Source organism: Jatropha curcas, chromosome 11, assembly GCF_041381405.1.
Source record: "Jatropha curcas cultivar XTBG-Jc1 chromosome 11, XTBG_Jcur_1.0, whole genome shotgun sequence".
Classification (NCBI taxonomy): Eukaryota; Viridiplantae; Streptophyta; class Magnoliopsida; order Malpighiales; family Euphorbiaceae; genus Jatropha; species Jatropha curcas.
This window is the reverse complement of record NC_143161.1, coordinates 3291292-3309963: the sequence shown is the minus strand read 5'-3', so window position 1 is coordinate 3309963 and position 18672 is coordinate 3291292. Positions and strand designations below refer to the sequence as shown.

At 29.8% G+C, this 18672-nt stretch overlaps 2 protein-coding genes across 2 annotated transcripts; both read left to right on the top strand.

Annotated features, from left to right (window-relative positions):
* Window positions 1–4034: 4034 nt before the first annotated feature.
* Window positions 4035–4703, top strand: LOC105633997 (VQ motif-containing protein 1). The gene has a single exon (XM_012216722.4). The coding sequence runs from the start codon at window positions 4293–4295 to the stop codon at window positions 4620–4622; it is 330 nt and encodes a 109-aa protein (XP_012072112.1). The 5' UTR covers window positions 4035–4292; the 3' UTR covers window positions 4623–4703.
* An 8273-nt stretch (window positions 4704–12976) lies between these two features.
* Window positions 12977–15348, top strand: LOC105633996 (Glycosyl hydrolase superfamily protein). The gene is made up of 3 exons (XM_012216721.4): window positions 12977–13263; window positions 13365–14416; window positions 14813–15348. Exons 1-3 carry the CDS (start codon window positions 13197–13199, stop codon window positions 14897–14899), a joined length of 1206 nt encoding a protein of 401 aa, XP_012072111.1. The 5' UTR covers window positions 12977–13196; the 3' UTR covers window positions 14900–15348.
* The last annotated feature ends 3324 nt before the right edge of the window (window positions 15349–18672 follow it).

Genomic DNA, 18672 nt, shown 5'->3' with positions numbered 1-18672 from the left:
TCATGCTGATCAATTTACGCGATTATCCAGTTTAATCCTTAAAGTTAGAAAAAATTCGCAATAATCACGATATTTGAGATCATTAAACCGTAAATTTTGCTTTTAAATTTCTAATAATAATAATATCATGCATATTGTAATTATGAGATATTTAATTTATCATGAATTACTTTTAATATATGTTAATATTTAGGGATTGGATTCTAATGAATTATGATTTGCTTCGAGCATGCTTCAAATTTACATATTTAACACATATACAACTACTCGCATGTCGTTTGAAATATTTGATTCGATAAAAAGGTTATTTCATTTGTATTGATTCTATCTGTCTTAGTCTCTCTCTCCTCCTTCAATTGCGTTTCTGTAAGTTATAGCTTTAAATACTAAAAGGCATAGGTATATAACGGCTTTAGAGTTACATTCCTATCTGGCTAGTCTGATAATTCAATTTTGATGTCTCATTTGTCTCATTTTTAATTTTTTTTTATTTTTTATTTTTTGTTTTAAACATATTTCCATAATACTATTATATCATTTTAATAACTGTCAGCTGTTTAACTAAAATTTTATGAATAATATTTTATATTTTTTTTCAAAACTTTAAATATTAGTACAAACACTAATAAAATGATAAAATGATTTGTGATTTTTTGGGTTGGGTATATTCAACAATCCAACAAACTTGTACTTTTGTTGTGGAATCCATGAATCAATGCTGGCTGCCTGACTCTACCTTCTAACGATGAGCGGATTGTGTCCACTCCACATGCTAATAAAACAAAACAAAGGGGAGGGGACCCTGAACACTTTCCACTTTCCAACCATCCTATTTGATGGTTAAATTATTAAATTGATCCTTAAATTTTCTTAATTAGTTCAATTATATCAAAAGATTATTTTTCCAGCCAAATTGATACTTTAATTTCTTATTTTAAGTTAACTGAATTCAAATTTATCTCATGCTTCGCGTATTGTCTACACATTCACATTTTCATTTAAAAATGAGTAACCAAAAAAATAGAAAAAAAAAATAATTGGATTGAAAACATATACATTCTAAATTTTAAAGTTAAAAAAAAATTCAACTAACCCTAAAAAATAAAATTTCAATAGTCAATTCATAATTCATACCTAAGCCTTTAGGATTGACATGGGGTGTTTTGACAAAAATAATGTTTTCCATAAAACTATTTCCCAATCTAATGCCATTTCAAAACTATTTATCAATCTAATATTTGTCTTGATGCGGAGAGAGAGGGTTCCACTAAAACACCAATTGAGTTGGTGGTTTCAGTGCAATAGAAAAAGTAACTCATACTGACAAGCAGTTAGCAAAAAAGTAGTTATATGAATAAACAATAATTTTTTATTTTGTATTGTAATCACCAATCCAATTGGTGGTTTCAATACAGAATGAAAATTTTAAGTTGTTAATTTGCTTTTTCACTAAAACACACAATTCGTTTGGTAGTTTTAGTACAACTATGGGATGTGATCACCAGTCATCAAAATGTACATGGGAAATAATATTTTATTACGAGTCCACAAAATTAATTAGTGGTTTCAATAAAAAATATTTATTCACTCAAAATATTTTTTCACCAAAACACACATATAATCAGATGGTTTTGGTGCAGTACATTTGATATGTACAACAAACTAGATGTTGGATTTTATTTCGAGGTGCAGAAGTTGGAGCTGTAATAATTATTCGAAATCTTATATTATCTTATAATTTTTTTAATCTAATTGAATAATAAATTTTGCTCTTATTTTCATAATATTTTTTTTAATACAGACAAATGGGCTCCAAAATATATATCACAGTTCAATATCACCAACACATAGAAATCCATCATTCCATCGAAGATTATTTAGCTTAATCGGTGCAATGAATGATGAAATTTGTAATGAGACTCATCCTATGCTTCAACCTGTTGCTTCATCTATAGAGTTTCCTCGTGTTCAAATACTAAAAGCAATACAGAGCGATGGAGACATGAAATGACATCTAAATGTATTACAGTTGAAGTCCCGCCAATAGACAATATACCTCAAGTCTCTGTACCTATGACATATGACTATTAGGAAGGTTATCGCGCTAATATACCTAGCACATAATCTTCTACATCACAACTTGAGCGGAGTGTACCATCTATAGCATTAGAAATGCCATTGAACATTTATTACACTCCGATGATGACAACCCAGCAAACCCATACTTCTTTCTTCGAAATAGGGAGGCAACGTCATTTCAACATACCATACATGCTTTCAATACTTCTGCGGTATCTTTAGGCACACGTGATGGATCTATATCTCATGTTAAGCACTCAATTAATGATTTCTTTGAGATGATAATGGTACCCGAGCAATAGACTCATGTGACATTTCCTAGTCCACAACAACCATTTGTGAATGTGGTTCAAACTCCTCGCATGAGTGTCGATATAAATATTGAGCATGGAGAAAATATCAAGGTATTGAAGAAGATGCAGTATGCCGAAATCTATGTCGTAATAGGAGGTTTCTAAGGTGTGGTACATGAGGACATATGGGTAGACATTAATATGATTAATTTCCCATGTATTAGTCATTAAGACATTTTTAACATCATACAAGTTCAACTCAAAGCACTTTATTACTCTCGATAATTTTTAATTGTGTAAGCAAACTTACGTTATTATTACTTAACTTGAAATAATTGTTAACTAAAACCACCAGATTATATGTATGTTTTGGTGAAAAAATATTTTGAGTGAGTAAATATTTTTTTTATTGAAACTACTAATTAGTCTAGTGGACTCTTTTGTACTTTTTACTGACTAGTGATCACATTTTATAGTTGCACTAAAACCATCAAACGAATTATGTGTTTTAGTGAAAAATTAACAATTTAAATTTTCATTTTGTATTGAAACCGCCAATTGAATTGATGATCTCAATACAAAATAAAAATTATTGTTTATCCATTTAATTATTTTTTGCTAACTGCTTGTCAGTACGAGTTATTTTTTCTATTACACTGAAACCACAAAACTCAATTGATTGTTTTAGTGCAACACTCTCTTTCCATCTCAGGACAAATATTATATTGATAAATAGTTTTGAAGTGACATTAGATTAGGTAATAGTTTTCTAAAAAGCATTATTTTTGTCAAAACCGCTTAACACAGAGCTTAGTAATATTGACAAAGCACTCAGATTACGTAAAATAATAGTAGTAATTAGTAGTAATGTAATTGAACACTTCTTATTCATGGTAGAATAAAATGTTAAATCAATTGACTTGTTTCAACTTTCAACCCTTCATAAAATAAATGTGCTTAATTTTTTTTTTTTTTTAATATTCAAATTACGGAATTGTAAAAGTAAAAAAACTAGGCACCTTCTTGCTACAAAATGGTATCGCTTCTAACAGTCGCAGGCTGGTTTCGGAAAAGGAAACTGCGTGCGTTGACCAAAATGGTATTGCTGCCAAAACCACAACCGCTTCAACTGACCTTTTCAATTTTCTTGGATTCTATAGCTTTTGTTATAGTACACAAAAAAAAAAAAAAATGTTGACTATGCATTTTGTAAGAGGAATGCCTAAGCTCACAAAGTCAATCTAATAAAATTATTTGGTATTATGAGAGTATTAATGTATTTTGTTGAAAATAATAATAAAATTAGTGCCTGAGCTCACATCTTTTTTGTCAGCCTATGGTAAAATATCTCTCATTTTAATTAAAAAATTTTATATTAATTGTTTTGATCTCAATCCGGTCTAGATAAGTCTATCTGTCCGTACATATACAGACAATTCCAGCAAAGGCAATAAAGATATGACAGGGCAAGGAATTGATTCGCTAGCTCTCATTTCTCAAAACCAAACTAATGCTTCATTGGCTCGTGTATAATAACCTGCAACGAATGATCCAAATTACTTCAACCAATTCCAACTTGCGTGCTTTGACTCAGACTTACCCTGTCCTCTGGTCCTTCAAGACTGCCTATCCATGGTCAAAACTATAAGTCTTCTCGATTTAAACTTGAAAGCGAGCTTGCCTTTTTGCTTTTGGGTCCCAGAGCACAACTCTTCTCTCTTTCTCCTTACATTACAACTACTCTCCTATAAAAATATGTTCAGAAAGAAACCACTTACTCACAATCATCGTCATTGCAATCTATCCTAACCCCAGAAAAGAAAAGATTCTCAGGCTCTAAACTCTAGATAGAGCTCACTTTTTACATATATAACCGAAGCAAGATAGAGCATAAAGCTACTAAGTTTGTTCTCTCTCTCGATGGCTGGTAGAAGCCGTGAAGAGGTGAAAGTGGTGCTTATTGACACTCAGTATGTTGTAACTGATCCTTTAAGCTTCAAGTCTGTCGTTCAGCGTCTTACTGGTAAAGATTCTTGCGTTTCTTGGATTGAAGAGAGCTCTTTTGCTGGTGTCAAGAGGAAAAGATCGGAGTCTGATACTGATAAAGTTGAAAACTCAGATCATGGCCACGATAGCTGTAATATGGAGTTATCAAAAGGATTGTCGTTTAAAGACTTGGATAGACTGATTATGGAATTGCCTCCAATGGAGGAGTGGTATCAGTTGTGGACTCAAAATAATCTACTTTAATATAATTTTATTATTATTATTTTTTTTTTTTTTGTATGCGGGGTTCGTTTATATCTTAATATAATTAGTAGAAATTCTTTAGACTTAAGCGTCTTTTTTTTTCCTCTGCTATGTTGGAAGTTAAACACTCACTAATTTTTTTTTTTTTTTTTTTTTTTTTTTTTTTTTTGCTTTTTAAGGAGCCTTTACATTAGTCTTAATACTGGTTCACTTAGACTCTGTTTATTTCCGTAAAATAACATACAGGAAAATAATTTGCTAAAAAATGTTTTCATAGAAAATATTTATCTTAAAAAATATTTTTCAAATGACTTATTTTTCATTATTTAGTTATAATATTAAAAATTAATTAAAAGTATAAAAATCTTTATCTTATAACACCATAAAAATATTAATAATAATAGAAATTATATAATTTAAATTTTAAATTGAAAGTCGATTTGAATTTTTTAAAATCAATTTAAAAAATTTTAAATTTGAATTCAGCTTAATTATTAAACAAGTTTACTCAAGTTGAATTTTTTAAATTATTTTAATGAATTTGAACGGTTCACGAACTAATTCAATTCATTTTTTTTTTATATATCTAAATATCCTTGTATATAATATATATATGAGTTAATTATGTTTTTGTTAAAATTGTCATTCTACAAAAAAAAATATTTCATTGATTAAAGTACTATATATTATGAACATCATACGTGGGAAGTTGCTGTCCTAGTATTTATATGTTCGCCGTACAGCTGCATTTAATATCTAGTCAAGTTGCAGTTCATAAGGAAAGCCGGAAGATAATTAAATTCCCATCCTAATCATTGAATTTTTTTTTATTATTGAAAATATTAAAATAATTTGAACAAAAAGTTATTTGATTTGTTAAATGACAAAATTATGCCTAATACGATTTGTGTACATTTACGGTTACATAACAATCATATCAAAACTATTAAAAATTTTCAAGCGCATTACAATCTTTTCTTTCCATGTACGTTATAGCTGGCACAAATTGTATTAAAAATATTTTTTAAAAATAAAATATAATACATTTTACACTTTCATTCATATCAAATCAACTAAATTTATGAGGATTAAGTATCACATAAATTTATATATTACTATTTTGTGTTATTTTTTTCTAATGAAAAAAAATACTTATAACTTGACTCATGCAAAATGTCTTCATTAAACTGGATTAGTGTAATAATAATACACTCAAAGAATAGCTTAATAAAGCTTACCTTCTTAAGATGAGATATCCTACAAAAAAAAAAAAAAAAAAAAAATGATGAATGTCGGTACTTGTTCGAGCCCGTTGATTAAGGGCCAGATGAAAAAGAAGAAGACCAACAAAACGTGGGTCAGAAAAGGACTATACTAGAGCCTTCTCGAAGGCCCATTATGGGGCCCAATGAAAGGAAGGTAGAGTTTCAACGTCAGTAGGATGGGAACGTTTTGGGAATGAAGAAGAAGAAGAAGAAGAAGAAGAAGAAGAAGAAGGATTATTCTCCTTTCATTGTTGGTTTGGCATTCAGATTCAGACAACTAATTTGTCTTTTCGAGCAAAGAATGCGTCAATGTCTCAACTCAACAGCCACCACTAAGCTCCACCAGATTATTGATTAATATTTGCCCTAGCATTAGACATATTTTCAGACGATTCCACGATTAATTAATTAATATTTTAATAATTATAAAACCAAACATTAAATTGTAATTGATATTTAAATTATTTTTAAAGTTGATTGTTAAAAGTTTACTATCATATCAAATGTCAGGTTATTTGCACAAGAAGTTAAGGGTCATTCTTAAAAAAAAAAAAAAAAAAAAAAAAAAAATTAAGGGTTTAGTCATCTCCATCGTTAAATAGAAATTAATTCTGTTCCATGTATAGTTTTCTTGTTAGAGAAAATGCATTATCCCCTTTAATTACTAAAAATTTAATCATTAATATTATTTGAATTACAAAATAAATGTAAAAATATAGCTCCTTGATTAGGCAAATTTAAGTCCTTTATGCACAAATATCAAGATTTGCCTACACATGATACATTAGACTACCCATATATTAAGCTAATAAAAATATATATATATTAAAAAATTATTATTGTTTTATCTTTTTTTTTAATGAGTGGGTACGGAATATTTTTGTTTAAATAAAAAAATTATTTTTAATTAATTTGATGTATGAGATAAGCTTATACACTAAATATATATAAATCATTTCTCCGATATCATAATATATGGTGATTTGAGGAGGAAGAGGGAAAAGACAGTAGTGGAACTATCTTTCAAATATTACACTGTTTTCGCCTTATGTCAATGTGGGACACAAACTTAACCATCACAAGATGAAGACACTACAAATTGGTTAAAGATTTGCATGGCTGGCTCAGACCATACCAAGAATAACCAATAACCATTCTTGCTTTTCATTTCTAACAAAATGGCTTATCTTCCTATCATGCTCGTGATACACTTTATTATTTGAAGTCACCACTTGGATCAATCTTTTTGCCCCTTTTTTTCTTCTCAAGAAATAGAAGAAACTTTAAAAATGGACAACCCACATTGGAATTTGGAAAATATGGCAAAAATGGTTCCAAACCTAAGGTCTAGAATCCTTTCCAAGAAGCCTGCCTTTGAGGAAACACATACATAGGTATTTGTCAATCAAACACTTTGATGATCCATCGCATTTGTACTCTTATGTGTGTATATATGCAATCCCTTTATCATCATTTTATGGCCCTTTTTCTTCTACCATGATGCATATATATATATATATATGTGTGTTTCCTCTTTAACACTAAAATGCAAGGCTTTAACAAAAGAATTAAAGCGTCTTCTTTTTGACAAAAACTTCTTTGTGCTCTCACTTTCTTTCTCACTTCCTATGCAAATCCCCTTTGGATAAAAAAAAAGAAAATAAAGAAAATATATTCTGGCATTGACCAGCTAACAAAAGATATGGTGGTACCGTTTCTTCTGATTCGTCAAGTGGAATGAAGATAAATGAATATCACTTTTTATTTTTTTTTATTCTTTTTGTTTCTTTAATTGCTTTTTAACATTTTTAAATTATGTTTAGTGCATCGTAACGTAATAAAATGTATTTTTAGTATAATAAAAATGCGCGCATATATATATATATACATATTACATTACATTATACATTACAGTTCACAGAATGTAAAATTATGAAATTTTATGTGAATTAAAGGCTCCACAAATTATACAATTAAAATACAATGATTCATTAATTTTATCCCACTCATAAATTTCATCAATATAGAACCAAAATCTCAAAGTCAAGTCCTATTTTTTATGAAAATGGGGAAATTGACTAAATTATTAAAATAAATACATTTTTTTAAAGTAAACTAATTAATATTTATTTTGTTCTTGATTGTAGGAGAATTTTTATGAAAGCCTTTCATTTGCTTCTCTTCTGTGAAATTTCTATAATGATTTGTTTTTAAACACATAAAATTATCGACCATTGAATGTTACACGCAATATAATTCATTTACTAAAAGTGAGAGCTTTTCTTCCTTATCAATTCCTAGAGTTTAATTTCATAAAAAACAATTAATCTATATGAGCTTAAACCGATCCAAAAATAATTCAAACATATACTATATAAATATATATAATACCAAAAAATGAAAAAAAAAAAAAAAAAAGGTCTGAGCATGACTGTATAATATATATTGAAGATTTCCATGTCAAGGACTTGCTTTATTGTTTTATTTTCTTAACAAGGTGGGCTTTCTTTTTTCTCTTTTTTACCAGTAAAAGATCACATGCACAGGCCAGGATTGGAGCAACTTGCCCCTCTTGCAGATTAAAAAAGAAGAAGAAGAAAACCGATGGATAGAGCACCCTCATTTAGTGAAGTACAGCAATCTGACAGCAGCTAAAACCCTCTCCGTTGATTTATACTGTAGTGCGCCCATTTATCTGACACCCATTGCAAAAAGATGGGAGCTAGAGTGATCCCCTTTTGAATGATCAACCAAGCTATAGGATCACATATAGCTAGGTTAGGTAGAATCTATACGTACAAAAAAGATAAATGGGAATGGGATCTGCATCCCGTTTATTTAACATTTTCAGATTTGCATTAATGTTCCATTAAATCTTGGATCGAGTTACTAAAAAGTAAAACGCTCCCAACGAATGTATATATCCTTCGTGCCTAAAGAAATTCTTTATTGCTTACCATTACAAGATAAATATCATTCAACTTTCAACTATTGATGTTAACTTTTATATACAGTGTAAGCATAGACAAGGATGTTTACATAAATTTTTTATTGCTTACCATTACAAGATAAATATCAATCAACTTTCAACTATATGCAGTGTAAGCATAGACATGGATGTTTACATAAGACAATTAGAATACTTCCACATTTTTTAAATTGCAAACAGTGACTTCAAATTGAAAGTGATTTAACCAGCCAATTTAAAAGGTGAAAAAAAATATAACTAATATAATTAAAGCATAATTAGCTGTCAATCATGATATCAGATAATATGTTGTCATCTTAATGAAAGATTTTTTTTTTTTTTATTTATGCTATGGAAAAAGGAAAAAAAAAGAGTAAAATAATGGTGTAAAGTCTTACTGATAAGGGACTGGACCCCTAATTTCGCTCCAAAAGTTAACTTGTAGAAAAATGATTGAATTCAGCCTTATACACTAGCTCAAGATATACTCCGCGGGCGATGTGGGACGCATCATCCCCACCCCCATAAGACCCCTAATTTCGCTCCAAAAGTTAATTTATAGAGAAATGATTGAATTCAGCCTCAAGATGTACTCCACGGGCGATGTGGGACGCATCATCCCCACCCCCATAAGACCCCTAATTTCGCTCCAAAAGTTAATTTGTAGAGAAATGATTGAATTCAGCCTCAAGATGTACTCCACGGGCGATGTGGGACGCATCATCCCCACCCCCATAAGACCCGACTGCCTCAGTCAGCGTTCTGACGAATCCTATGAGACACCGACCCTACGGAGCCAGAGCTCTGATACCAAATGATAAGGGACTAGACCCTTAACTTCGCCCTAAACGCTAGCTTGTAGAGGAAGGATTGAACCCAGCCTTATACACTAGCTCAGGATGTACTCCACCGCGATGTGGGATGCATCATCAGGCATTCAGGTCTTATGGGGGTGGGGATGATGCGTCCTACATCCCCGCGTAGTACATCCTGACCTAATGTATAAGGCTGGGTTCAATCCTTCCTCTATAAGCTAGTTTTTGGGGCGAAGTTAGGGTCCAGTTCTTTATCACTTACTATTTTTATTCAAATCAAAATAGAGTGAAAATTAGATAGAAGGGTATAAAATAAATTTATTTTACATTCTCCTTAATATTTTCATCGAAACCAATAAGAAATTTTAAAAATCCCAAAATATTTTCACGTTCTATCTTACGTTCACTCGTACGCCCATCCAAACAATATATAAATATTATATGGAGATAGAAGCTATAATGTAAACTTTATGTAGCTCATCCCTTAACTTATTAAATTGGTGAAAACTCTTTCTGGTCAATAGAACTATATGTACTGTTTAATATTTCTTAATTACATTTCGAATTTAACTCTTTAATTATTCAAATCAAGTTATAATCAAGATTAAGATAGTCTCCTTCAGAAAGAAAACCCTAAAAGCTAAGTACTAGAAACGTTAACCACCCATGAAGTCTCTTGTAATCCTTGAAAAATCAAAATCAACCTACTTGAAATCAAATTATTAAACACCATTTTATCCATTATAGTGATTAATGTTAATTTATCATTCTCCTGTCAAAATCAAAACTTATATTAGTCCCACATGCAGAAATTCAATTTTGACTGTGAAAATATTTTCATATGTGTAATAAAAAAATGGGTCCCAGCAAATCCTCTTGTCTTTATATTATAGCAAACAAACCTTCATAAGTTGGTTTCTTGCATCACCATTAAGAAAACTAGAAAAAGGCGAAGGAAAGAGTGGTTTTAAGATAAGGATACTGACGTCTCAATGTCTCGTCAGATTTAATATATTTTGAAATTAAAAGAAAAAAAGGGAGGAAAATTCCTTATCCACTTACCAAACAAATGCATATAATTAACTTTTCAACGAGAGTTTTTTCTTTGGCTAACTAGCCACCCTACTAGTATAATTAATTTATCCACTCAGTTAATATTAAAATATGATTTATTGGATTTTCTAATATTTCCTCTCTCCCATATACATAGACTTACCTTGAATTACATATGGTTTAAGGAAAAACAGTTAATATGGTTAAATTAAAATTTTTTTTCTGTCTTTTTTTTTTTTTTTAATATGCTCTCCTAGTAATAATCTATAAATTAATGAACAATCAAATTTTTAACACAATAGTAAAGGCAATAAATAGAATTGGCTAATACTCCAAGTTATTTATATATATTAGTTTATTTGAAAGTTATTAATCATGGAGCATTGAAACTCTACATTTATTAATAGAGAAAATTTTTTTAAGATATACTCTCTCTTTTCTATTTTATTTACATAATTTGACAAAACACGTATATTAAGAATTTAGTCAATAAAAATTATTTTTTCATTTTTTACTCTTAACTCGTTAAGATATTAATAAAAGTCCTTCATTTAATGAATAATCATAAATATTATTATGAGAAAAATAATTATTTAAATGTACAAATTTAGAAACTTTGCAAATATTTTGAGATATCAAAAAAAGAGTAATAAGCTAATAAAATGGAACTGATGGAGCATATATATAAGAGTGACTCATGCAATTTATATATAGCTGACATGTATCCAGCAGCTAGGTTGTATCATATTTGTGTTTGATAAGGATTAATTAGCGGTTGATAGAAATTCCAATCAATTACTAACTTTATCAGATATGTTTTAGAGTTTTTAGTATCAATTGCTAGCATCATAAAATTTGAGTTTATTAGCATCATAAAATTAGAGTTTATTAACATCATAAATTAATTATTAATATATATTTATGATTACTAATATATTTATATTATATAGTTGAGCTAATTTATATTTATATTATATTTAGAGTTTATTAACATCATAAAATTAATTACTAATATTTTTTTCAAATTAATATTTATTTGATGATTTTAATTATAGTTAAAAATAATAAATTTCAATTAGTATTATTAATATTGATATCCTAGGTTTGAGTGTATATGAAAGACCTGCTAGTCTGGGTTAGTTTGGGGTTAAGTATTTTCTTGTTTATCAATAAGTTTTAAAAAAATAATACTCCGTCCGTTCTATTTTTATTTTTTTTTGTTATTCTTTTTTTGGATGTTCCAAAATGTTTACAAGATTTCTAAATTTGTATATGTAAACAATTATTTTTCTCATACTAACATTTATAATAGTTCATTAAATGAATAGTTTTTATTAATATCTTAATGAATTATTAAGAGTAAAGAAGGATAAACTAACTTTCGTTAACTAAATTCTTAATATACGTGTTTCATCAAACCATGTAAAAAAAATGGGACGGAGGGAATAATAAATTTCTATTTAATGTTATTTAAAAAATTTTAATTAGTATTTTTTTATTTTTATAACACAAAAACAAGAAATAATATGTCAATCATACATTTTGATTGGTCTTTTCACATTTCAACCACAAGAGTTTTCATCAATTTAACTATCTAGAGGTCAAATAAAAGACTCCCAAATTTAGTCTTGTATAGAGTGGGTGCTTTCTAAAGGTATTTTTTGTTTGCGCATCATTTGTTTGATGAAATGCATATGTGGATTGATTTATTCACTTTTTGAGATTATGAATACACATAAGCTTCTCCAGTAAGTCGCATTTTATGTCCTACCGACTGATGGCTTACTTTGTAGTTTGTAAAGGCTAACCAAATTTAGCCTAAAAAGAATTAGATTAATCCAATTTGAATTAAATAAAATTTGAAAGAAAGAAAGAAAGAAAAAGAGTAATTTCCTAGATTTATATAATGATCAGTACCACTAGCATGCTTAATCAACTAATTAGACATAAAGCATGAATAATTAATATTTAACATCTCCTGCCTAAAGTATTAGAACCATTAACAAGTAGAATCTATAGTAATTAAAATTTTCCCCACGCCAAATTAGTGCTTCACCTCTCTCCATCCTAATTTATGTGCATAATCAATTCAGCCAATTGGTGGGGTTTCTCCTTTGGACTTTGCTTTTGGCTGAAGAAAGTGGCTGGGGGTATTTTGGTCATTAAAGAATAGGAGTTGAAATGGGTTGGAAAGAGACATGCCTGTCCAAGAATAAAAGCCATCCCATATGCAAGAAAAATAAGAGAAACACAAATCAGCACATAATCTGCAAACACCCATAAAACCTAGTTAGGAGGTAAGCAAGAACCAAAGGCAGGAGTAGCAAGAAAAGCTAAAACCCACTCTCCTACCCCAAAAATATTCAAACAAGCGAAGAAAAGAATTAACTCTCCTCTTATTAATTACCCTCTTCCCTTCATTTCTCCTCCTCCTCTCTCAATTTGGAATTCTTATCACCTTCTGTCTCTCTTCATGGCATTATTTTTTAGCAAGATTGCCATGTTCCATATTTTTCTTGTATTCTCTTTAATTTTATCAGGTAACCTTCCAGTTTCATTTTTCAGTTTGTTAATGTCTTTTTCTTTTTTCTCTTTTTTTATGTCTAACTCTGTTTCTTTTTATTGAATGGTTGATTTACAGATTGTGGTTTTCTAGAAGGAGTCGAGTCTCTTGGAATCAACTATGGTCAAGTGGGAAACAATTTGCCACCACCAGAGAAAGTTCTTGATCTTTTAACCTCTCTTAAGATCACGAAAGCAAGAATCTATGACACAAATCCTCAAATCCTAACTGCATTTGCTAAATCCAACGTTGAACTTATTGTTACTGTGGCAAACCAAATGTTACCAGTTATAATGGACCCACAACAAGCCCTTCAATGGGTTAATACCCAAATCAAGCCATATGTTCCGGAGACGAGAATCACCGGAATCTTAGTCGGAAATGAAGTCTTCACCGATGATGACACAACATTATTAGCCTATTTAGTTCCAGCGATAGTAAGCATTCATAGTGCATTAGTTCAATTAGGCCTAGATAGTTACATTCAAGTGTCAACACCTAATTCCCTAGCTGTTCTTGCCCAATCTTTCCCTCCATCTGCCGGAACTTTCAATACCGAGGTCACCGGAGTCATGTCACAGTTTTTGCAATTCTTATCAAGCACTAAATCACCATTTTGGATCAATGCATACCCTTATTTTGCTTATAAAGATGACCCAAACAGGGTTTCATTGGATTATGTTCTTTTTAACCCTAACTCAGGAACGGTGGATCCTTACACCAAGTTAAATTATGACAACATGTTATATGCACAAGTAGATGCAGCTATTTTTGCAATGGCTAGATTAGGTTATAGTGGGATTGAAGTTAGGATTTCAGAGACTGGTTGGCCTTCAAAAGGAGATCCTAATGAAATTGGCGCAACAATTGAAAATGCAGCAATTTACAATAGAAATCTGTTGAGAAGACAATTGGAGAATGAAGGAACGCCTTTAAGGCCTCAAATGAAGCTAGAAGTATATTTATTTGCTTTGTTCAATGAGGATATGAAGCCCGGACCGACGTCGGAGAGAAACTATGGTCTCTATCAACCTGATTGTACAATGGCTTACAATGTGGGACTCTCTGCCCTCTCAAGTCCATCATCAACATCATCAGCTTCCATTTCTCTCACTAATTCTGCGTCTAAGGTAATAAAGCCATAGGCTTCTAATACACATATATTCTTCTTAAACTTCTATATATATATTAATATTTTACATTAAAAAAAATTTACACATATACGAAAGAAAAATGTACATACATAGTATAGTGTGACCATATACATTAATATGAAAAAGAGAAAAAAAAAAAAAAGAAAAAAGAAAGAAAGAAAAGGGAGAGAGAGTGTGTCTGTGAGCAATTTGTATACATTTTTATAACTTTCCTTTTCTCTTCTCCTTATTCTTCTTTTTGTAATTATTACATGTATATAGATTGCCATTCAATGCCAATAAAAAGTCCTTCTTTTGATGAGAAATAGTCTGATTTTCTTTTCTTTCATTTTTTTGTTCTTTTCTCCTTAAATGGAATTCATTGTGAAACAGGCTTCAAACAAGGAATACCACAGCTTGGTGTACTGGATGTTTTTGTATTTGCTGACCTTCCAAGTTATTATGAGAAGACCATATTAAGCAATTGGATCCAAATGTGTTTATATTTTTATTTATATCTATTTATATATTGCATTTTCGTTAGACAAACACATATATAGGGTTCTTTAATTTCCTTTTTCTACTTGCAACCATCAAAATTACCCGAAGGTAATTAATCTCCAATTTACATGACCAAGTTAACAACCCTATATTTATATGTTGACAATTAATTAATTGCGTCGACATATAATTATAAGATTCATTAACCTGGCCATAGCCTATATCTTCATCAACAATTCTCTCCTGGATCAAGAAATGTTAGAGAAGGAAGGAATACAAAGCCCCCCATTTAATTAATGTGTAATTTGTTTTAGAAAATTTGTTTATTCTCATCAGTCTACTTTTGTTATTAATTGTAGGACATGTGTTTATGTATATATAAATTGTTGTTAACGAAATTGAGGATAGAGACAAATTAACCTTGTCAATCTATTATTATTGCTTGCAAAGAAAAGCACCTCTGTCTCTACTTTTGGACGTGGAATCCATAACTGTTCGTTTTAATATGCAAATATTTTCCCAAGTTTGCTTTTTCCTTTTCCATCTCATTTCCCTTAAATACACTAAAGAAACATAATAATAATCATATTTTAAATAAATTTTAAAAGAAACCGTGATATTCTAATTATTACATACAATTTCTGGTCTTTTTTTTTATTCATTAAAAGATCCAACGAGCTGAAAGGATATTGTGGATTATACAACATGGTAACTCTCCTTTTTACTTATTAAATTGATGAAACTTAAATATCAAACCTCTTTAAATAAATAGAAAAACCAAACAGATCACCTGATTCACTGTGATTATTAGCTTATTAATTAATGACATAATAATTAGTAAATAAAGGTCAGAATATATACATGTATAAGATAATGTAGGGCAAAGGAAGAAAAGGTTAGGCTTTGTTTGGTTCTTTTTTTATCTTGAAGCGGAAATTGGGCGGCTCAGCTTTATTCCTTTGCCCAAAATACCGTCAGCAATGGGTCACTGGAGAATCCTTTTTGCAAAGGAGCTTTTGGATTGTTTTCTTTCTGTGGAGAAGTTCACAGAGAGATGATGAAAGGGAGACAATATAAGCTCAGCCTTAGTTAAAACTGATGAGGATGGTCTCACTGTTTCACATCAGCCAACGTGGTGCACATGCGGCCCATCATTTTTATGGACCCACCGTCAAATTTGTTTTCATTTTTTGGTCAAAAAAAAATTAAGATGAAGGAATCATATTAAGGAATAGGTATGTAAATTTTTTAATTAATTCAACTATATATATATATATATATATATATTTAATTATTGCATTTTCATTTATTGGAGTGAGCCGGTGTTTCCAAATCTTATATTAGTTGTAAAAAGTGTATATAAATATATAAATTAGCATGTCTTTGAATGTATTTTATTTCTGTCTGTGTGCTCACGTTGTGTATTTCTTATTATATATATTGAAACACGTTTAACGTTTAATGAATTAATAAATTTCTATATCATATCAAATAAAATGATTAATTCTTAAAAGTCTCAGCAATTAATTAGTAGAAGATTTTGCATTTGTATACTCGAATCTTCATATAATAAGGGAGAGACATTTATGAACATTGAGAAAAATAATTAAATGAAAATTATCTTTTTCATTTAACACACTACTGGAAAAAAAAATTAAATTTTATTGTAAATATTTAAATAATTAAGAAGCATTTTCCCATATTTTGTGCCTTTGTCTATGCAATGAAACTAATTAGAGTATGAGCATCAATCAAACTCAAAAGGAATTGAAGCTTTGCACCTTGTCTATGGGTCTATGCAAAGACGGTTGTCATATTTTGTTGGCTTTTCTACCAAAATGTCATGTTGATGGGGTCCCATAAGTAAGTATACCACCATGTGCATTTGCATCTTGTGCGATTATTGCATATACGCTTTAAATCTAATGCATCTTTAAATATCATTAGCTAAAGTTTATATTTTCCTTTTTGTTTTTTTAGTATGGTTGAAAAATGGCGCTTAAATATTTAGAGAGATGATAAATATACATATATCATTTGAAGAAAAACTCAAATTCGATTCTTTTTTACCCCAGTGATGCACGAAACATCTCATATTTATTGATTTTGACCATTTAAAATAGGTGTATTTGATTTTCTCTTGCCTTTAATTGGTATATGATAGAGGGCTTGGGATCCTCTTGAACATGTATATCATTGGATAGCCTAATTATGTGCTAGGTGAAATGTCCTTTTTCCAATTTTCGTCTTTATATATCTCTTGCGGTTAATTTTTGAATCTATAGGTGAGTCTTTGTCTAAAAAACTCCAAAACACAAACACCTTTCATGTCTCTAATTGAAAATAATGTGACGAAAAGGAAAAGAAAATGAAGGATGCGATGATAAAATTCACAAAATTAACACTCATTGTTGATATATTATCAAAGAACGAGTTCAATTAGTAATAAATTTTGGCATATTGGTATTACAAATGTCCCTAAAAATATTATAATTTTAAATTATAATTAAAATCAAGAGGCTCTGCTGAATTGATAAATCAGAAAGAGACACGGATATTTAAATGAAGAAGTTGATAAGTTGTGGTTACTCATCTTAGGATTTCCATTAAGTAAACACACTTAACTTTAAAGTTTTTCCAACTCTCTAATTCATTTCACCAAAAAATATTTCTTTTGATTAATTTTCTCTTTTTGATACATAATCTGATTAATTCATGTATTCCGCGGTCGGTATATCGCGTTAAGACTCTATAACAAATTGAAAGGGCAAAGTGAAGAGGAGTACTGCAAAACTGGAATCTTCAATAGATATTTGGTGGTTTTTGGATCACACATTTGGATGTTGAAGTGACAATGCTTGTCAAAAGTTATCAGCCAAGAAAGTCAAAAGTTCAACAAAAAAAAAAAAAACACGAATAAACATCACTAAACAAATCATTGATAGTTTATAGTTTTATGGGTGCACTGAATTTGACAGAGAATCTATGTTTCTTCTTTTGCATAATTTTATCTTCTCCTTTCTTCAATTTTAGCCACATGGTGCTTTTCACCTAAGCTAGAAGTTTAGGGTTTAGGTGAAAAAAAAAAATTGTAGACTATTCTTTTCCATAAACAAAGAGAAATTGTAAATTTGTTCCAGCATTTGACTCAGTTTTTTTTTTCCCCTTTTACATTGATTGTGGCAAAACCAAATCCTAATAAATGAAACTATAAATGAGTTAAGCCGAGTCGATTTTTTTGAGCTTGAACTTTGCTAATCAAAATTGAATTTGAGCTTTGACTTGTATATTTTATAGTTAAAAAAAATGTAATTCGAACGTGACTCGTTCATTAAATAATAACTTAATAAATAAATTTGAGTTTGATTTATTAAACTTATCAAATGGGTTTTTTTCTAAATCAAATCTTATCAATTCAATAACAATTTAATTCGTTTATAACCCTACTAATCAATTTTAAGTGAAGAGCAGCTTATAACAAATTCAATGTTTTGAAGCAATGAAGCATTAGAAGTAGCTAGCTTATAACATTGCGACTTCAATAACAAAAGAGCTATCTTTTTGTTTCTAAAGATGGTCAAAAGAGAGTTAACATCCATGTGGGGTTGCGTATCCACACCGATCGTAATGCAATTTTAATAATAACGGCATAATGATAGGTTGATTGTATGCTGGCTTTGTTGAGGGATCATCATTATGTTTTCTTTAGGGATGTATTTTTATATATCTTTAATTGGCATAATTTAAGGAAT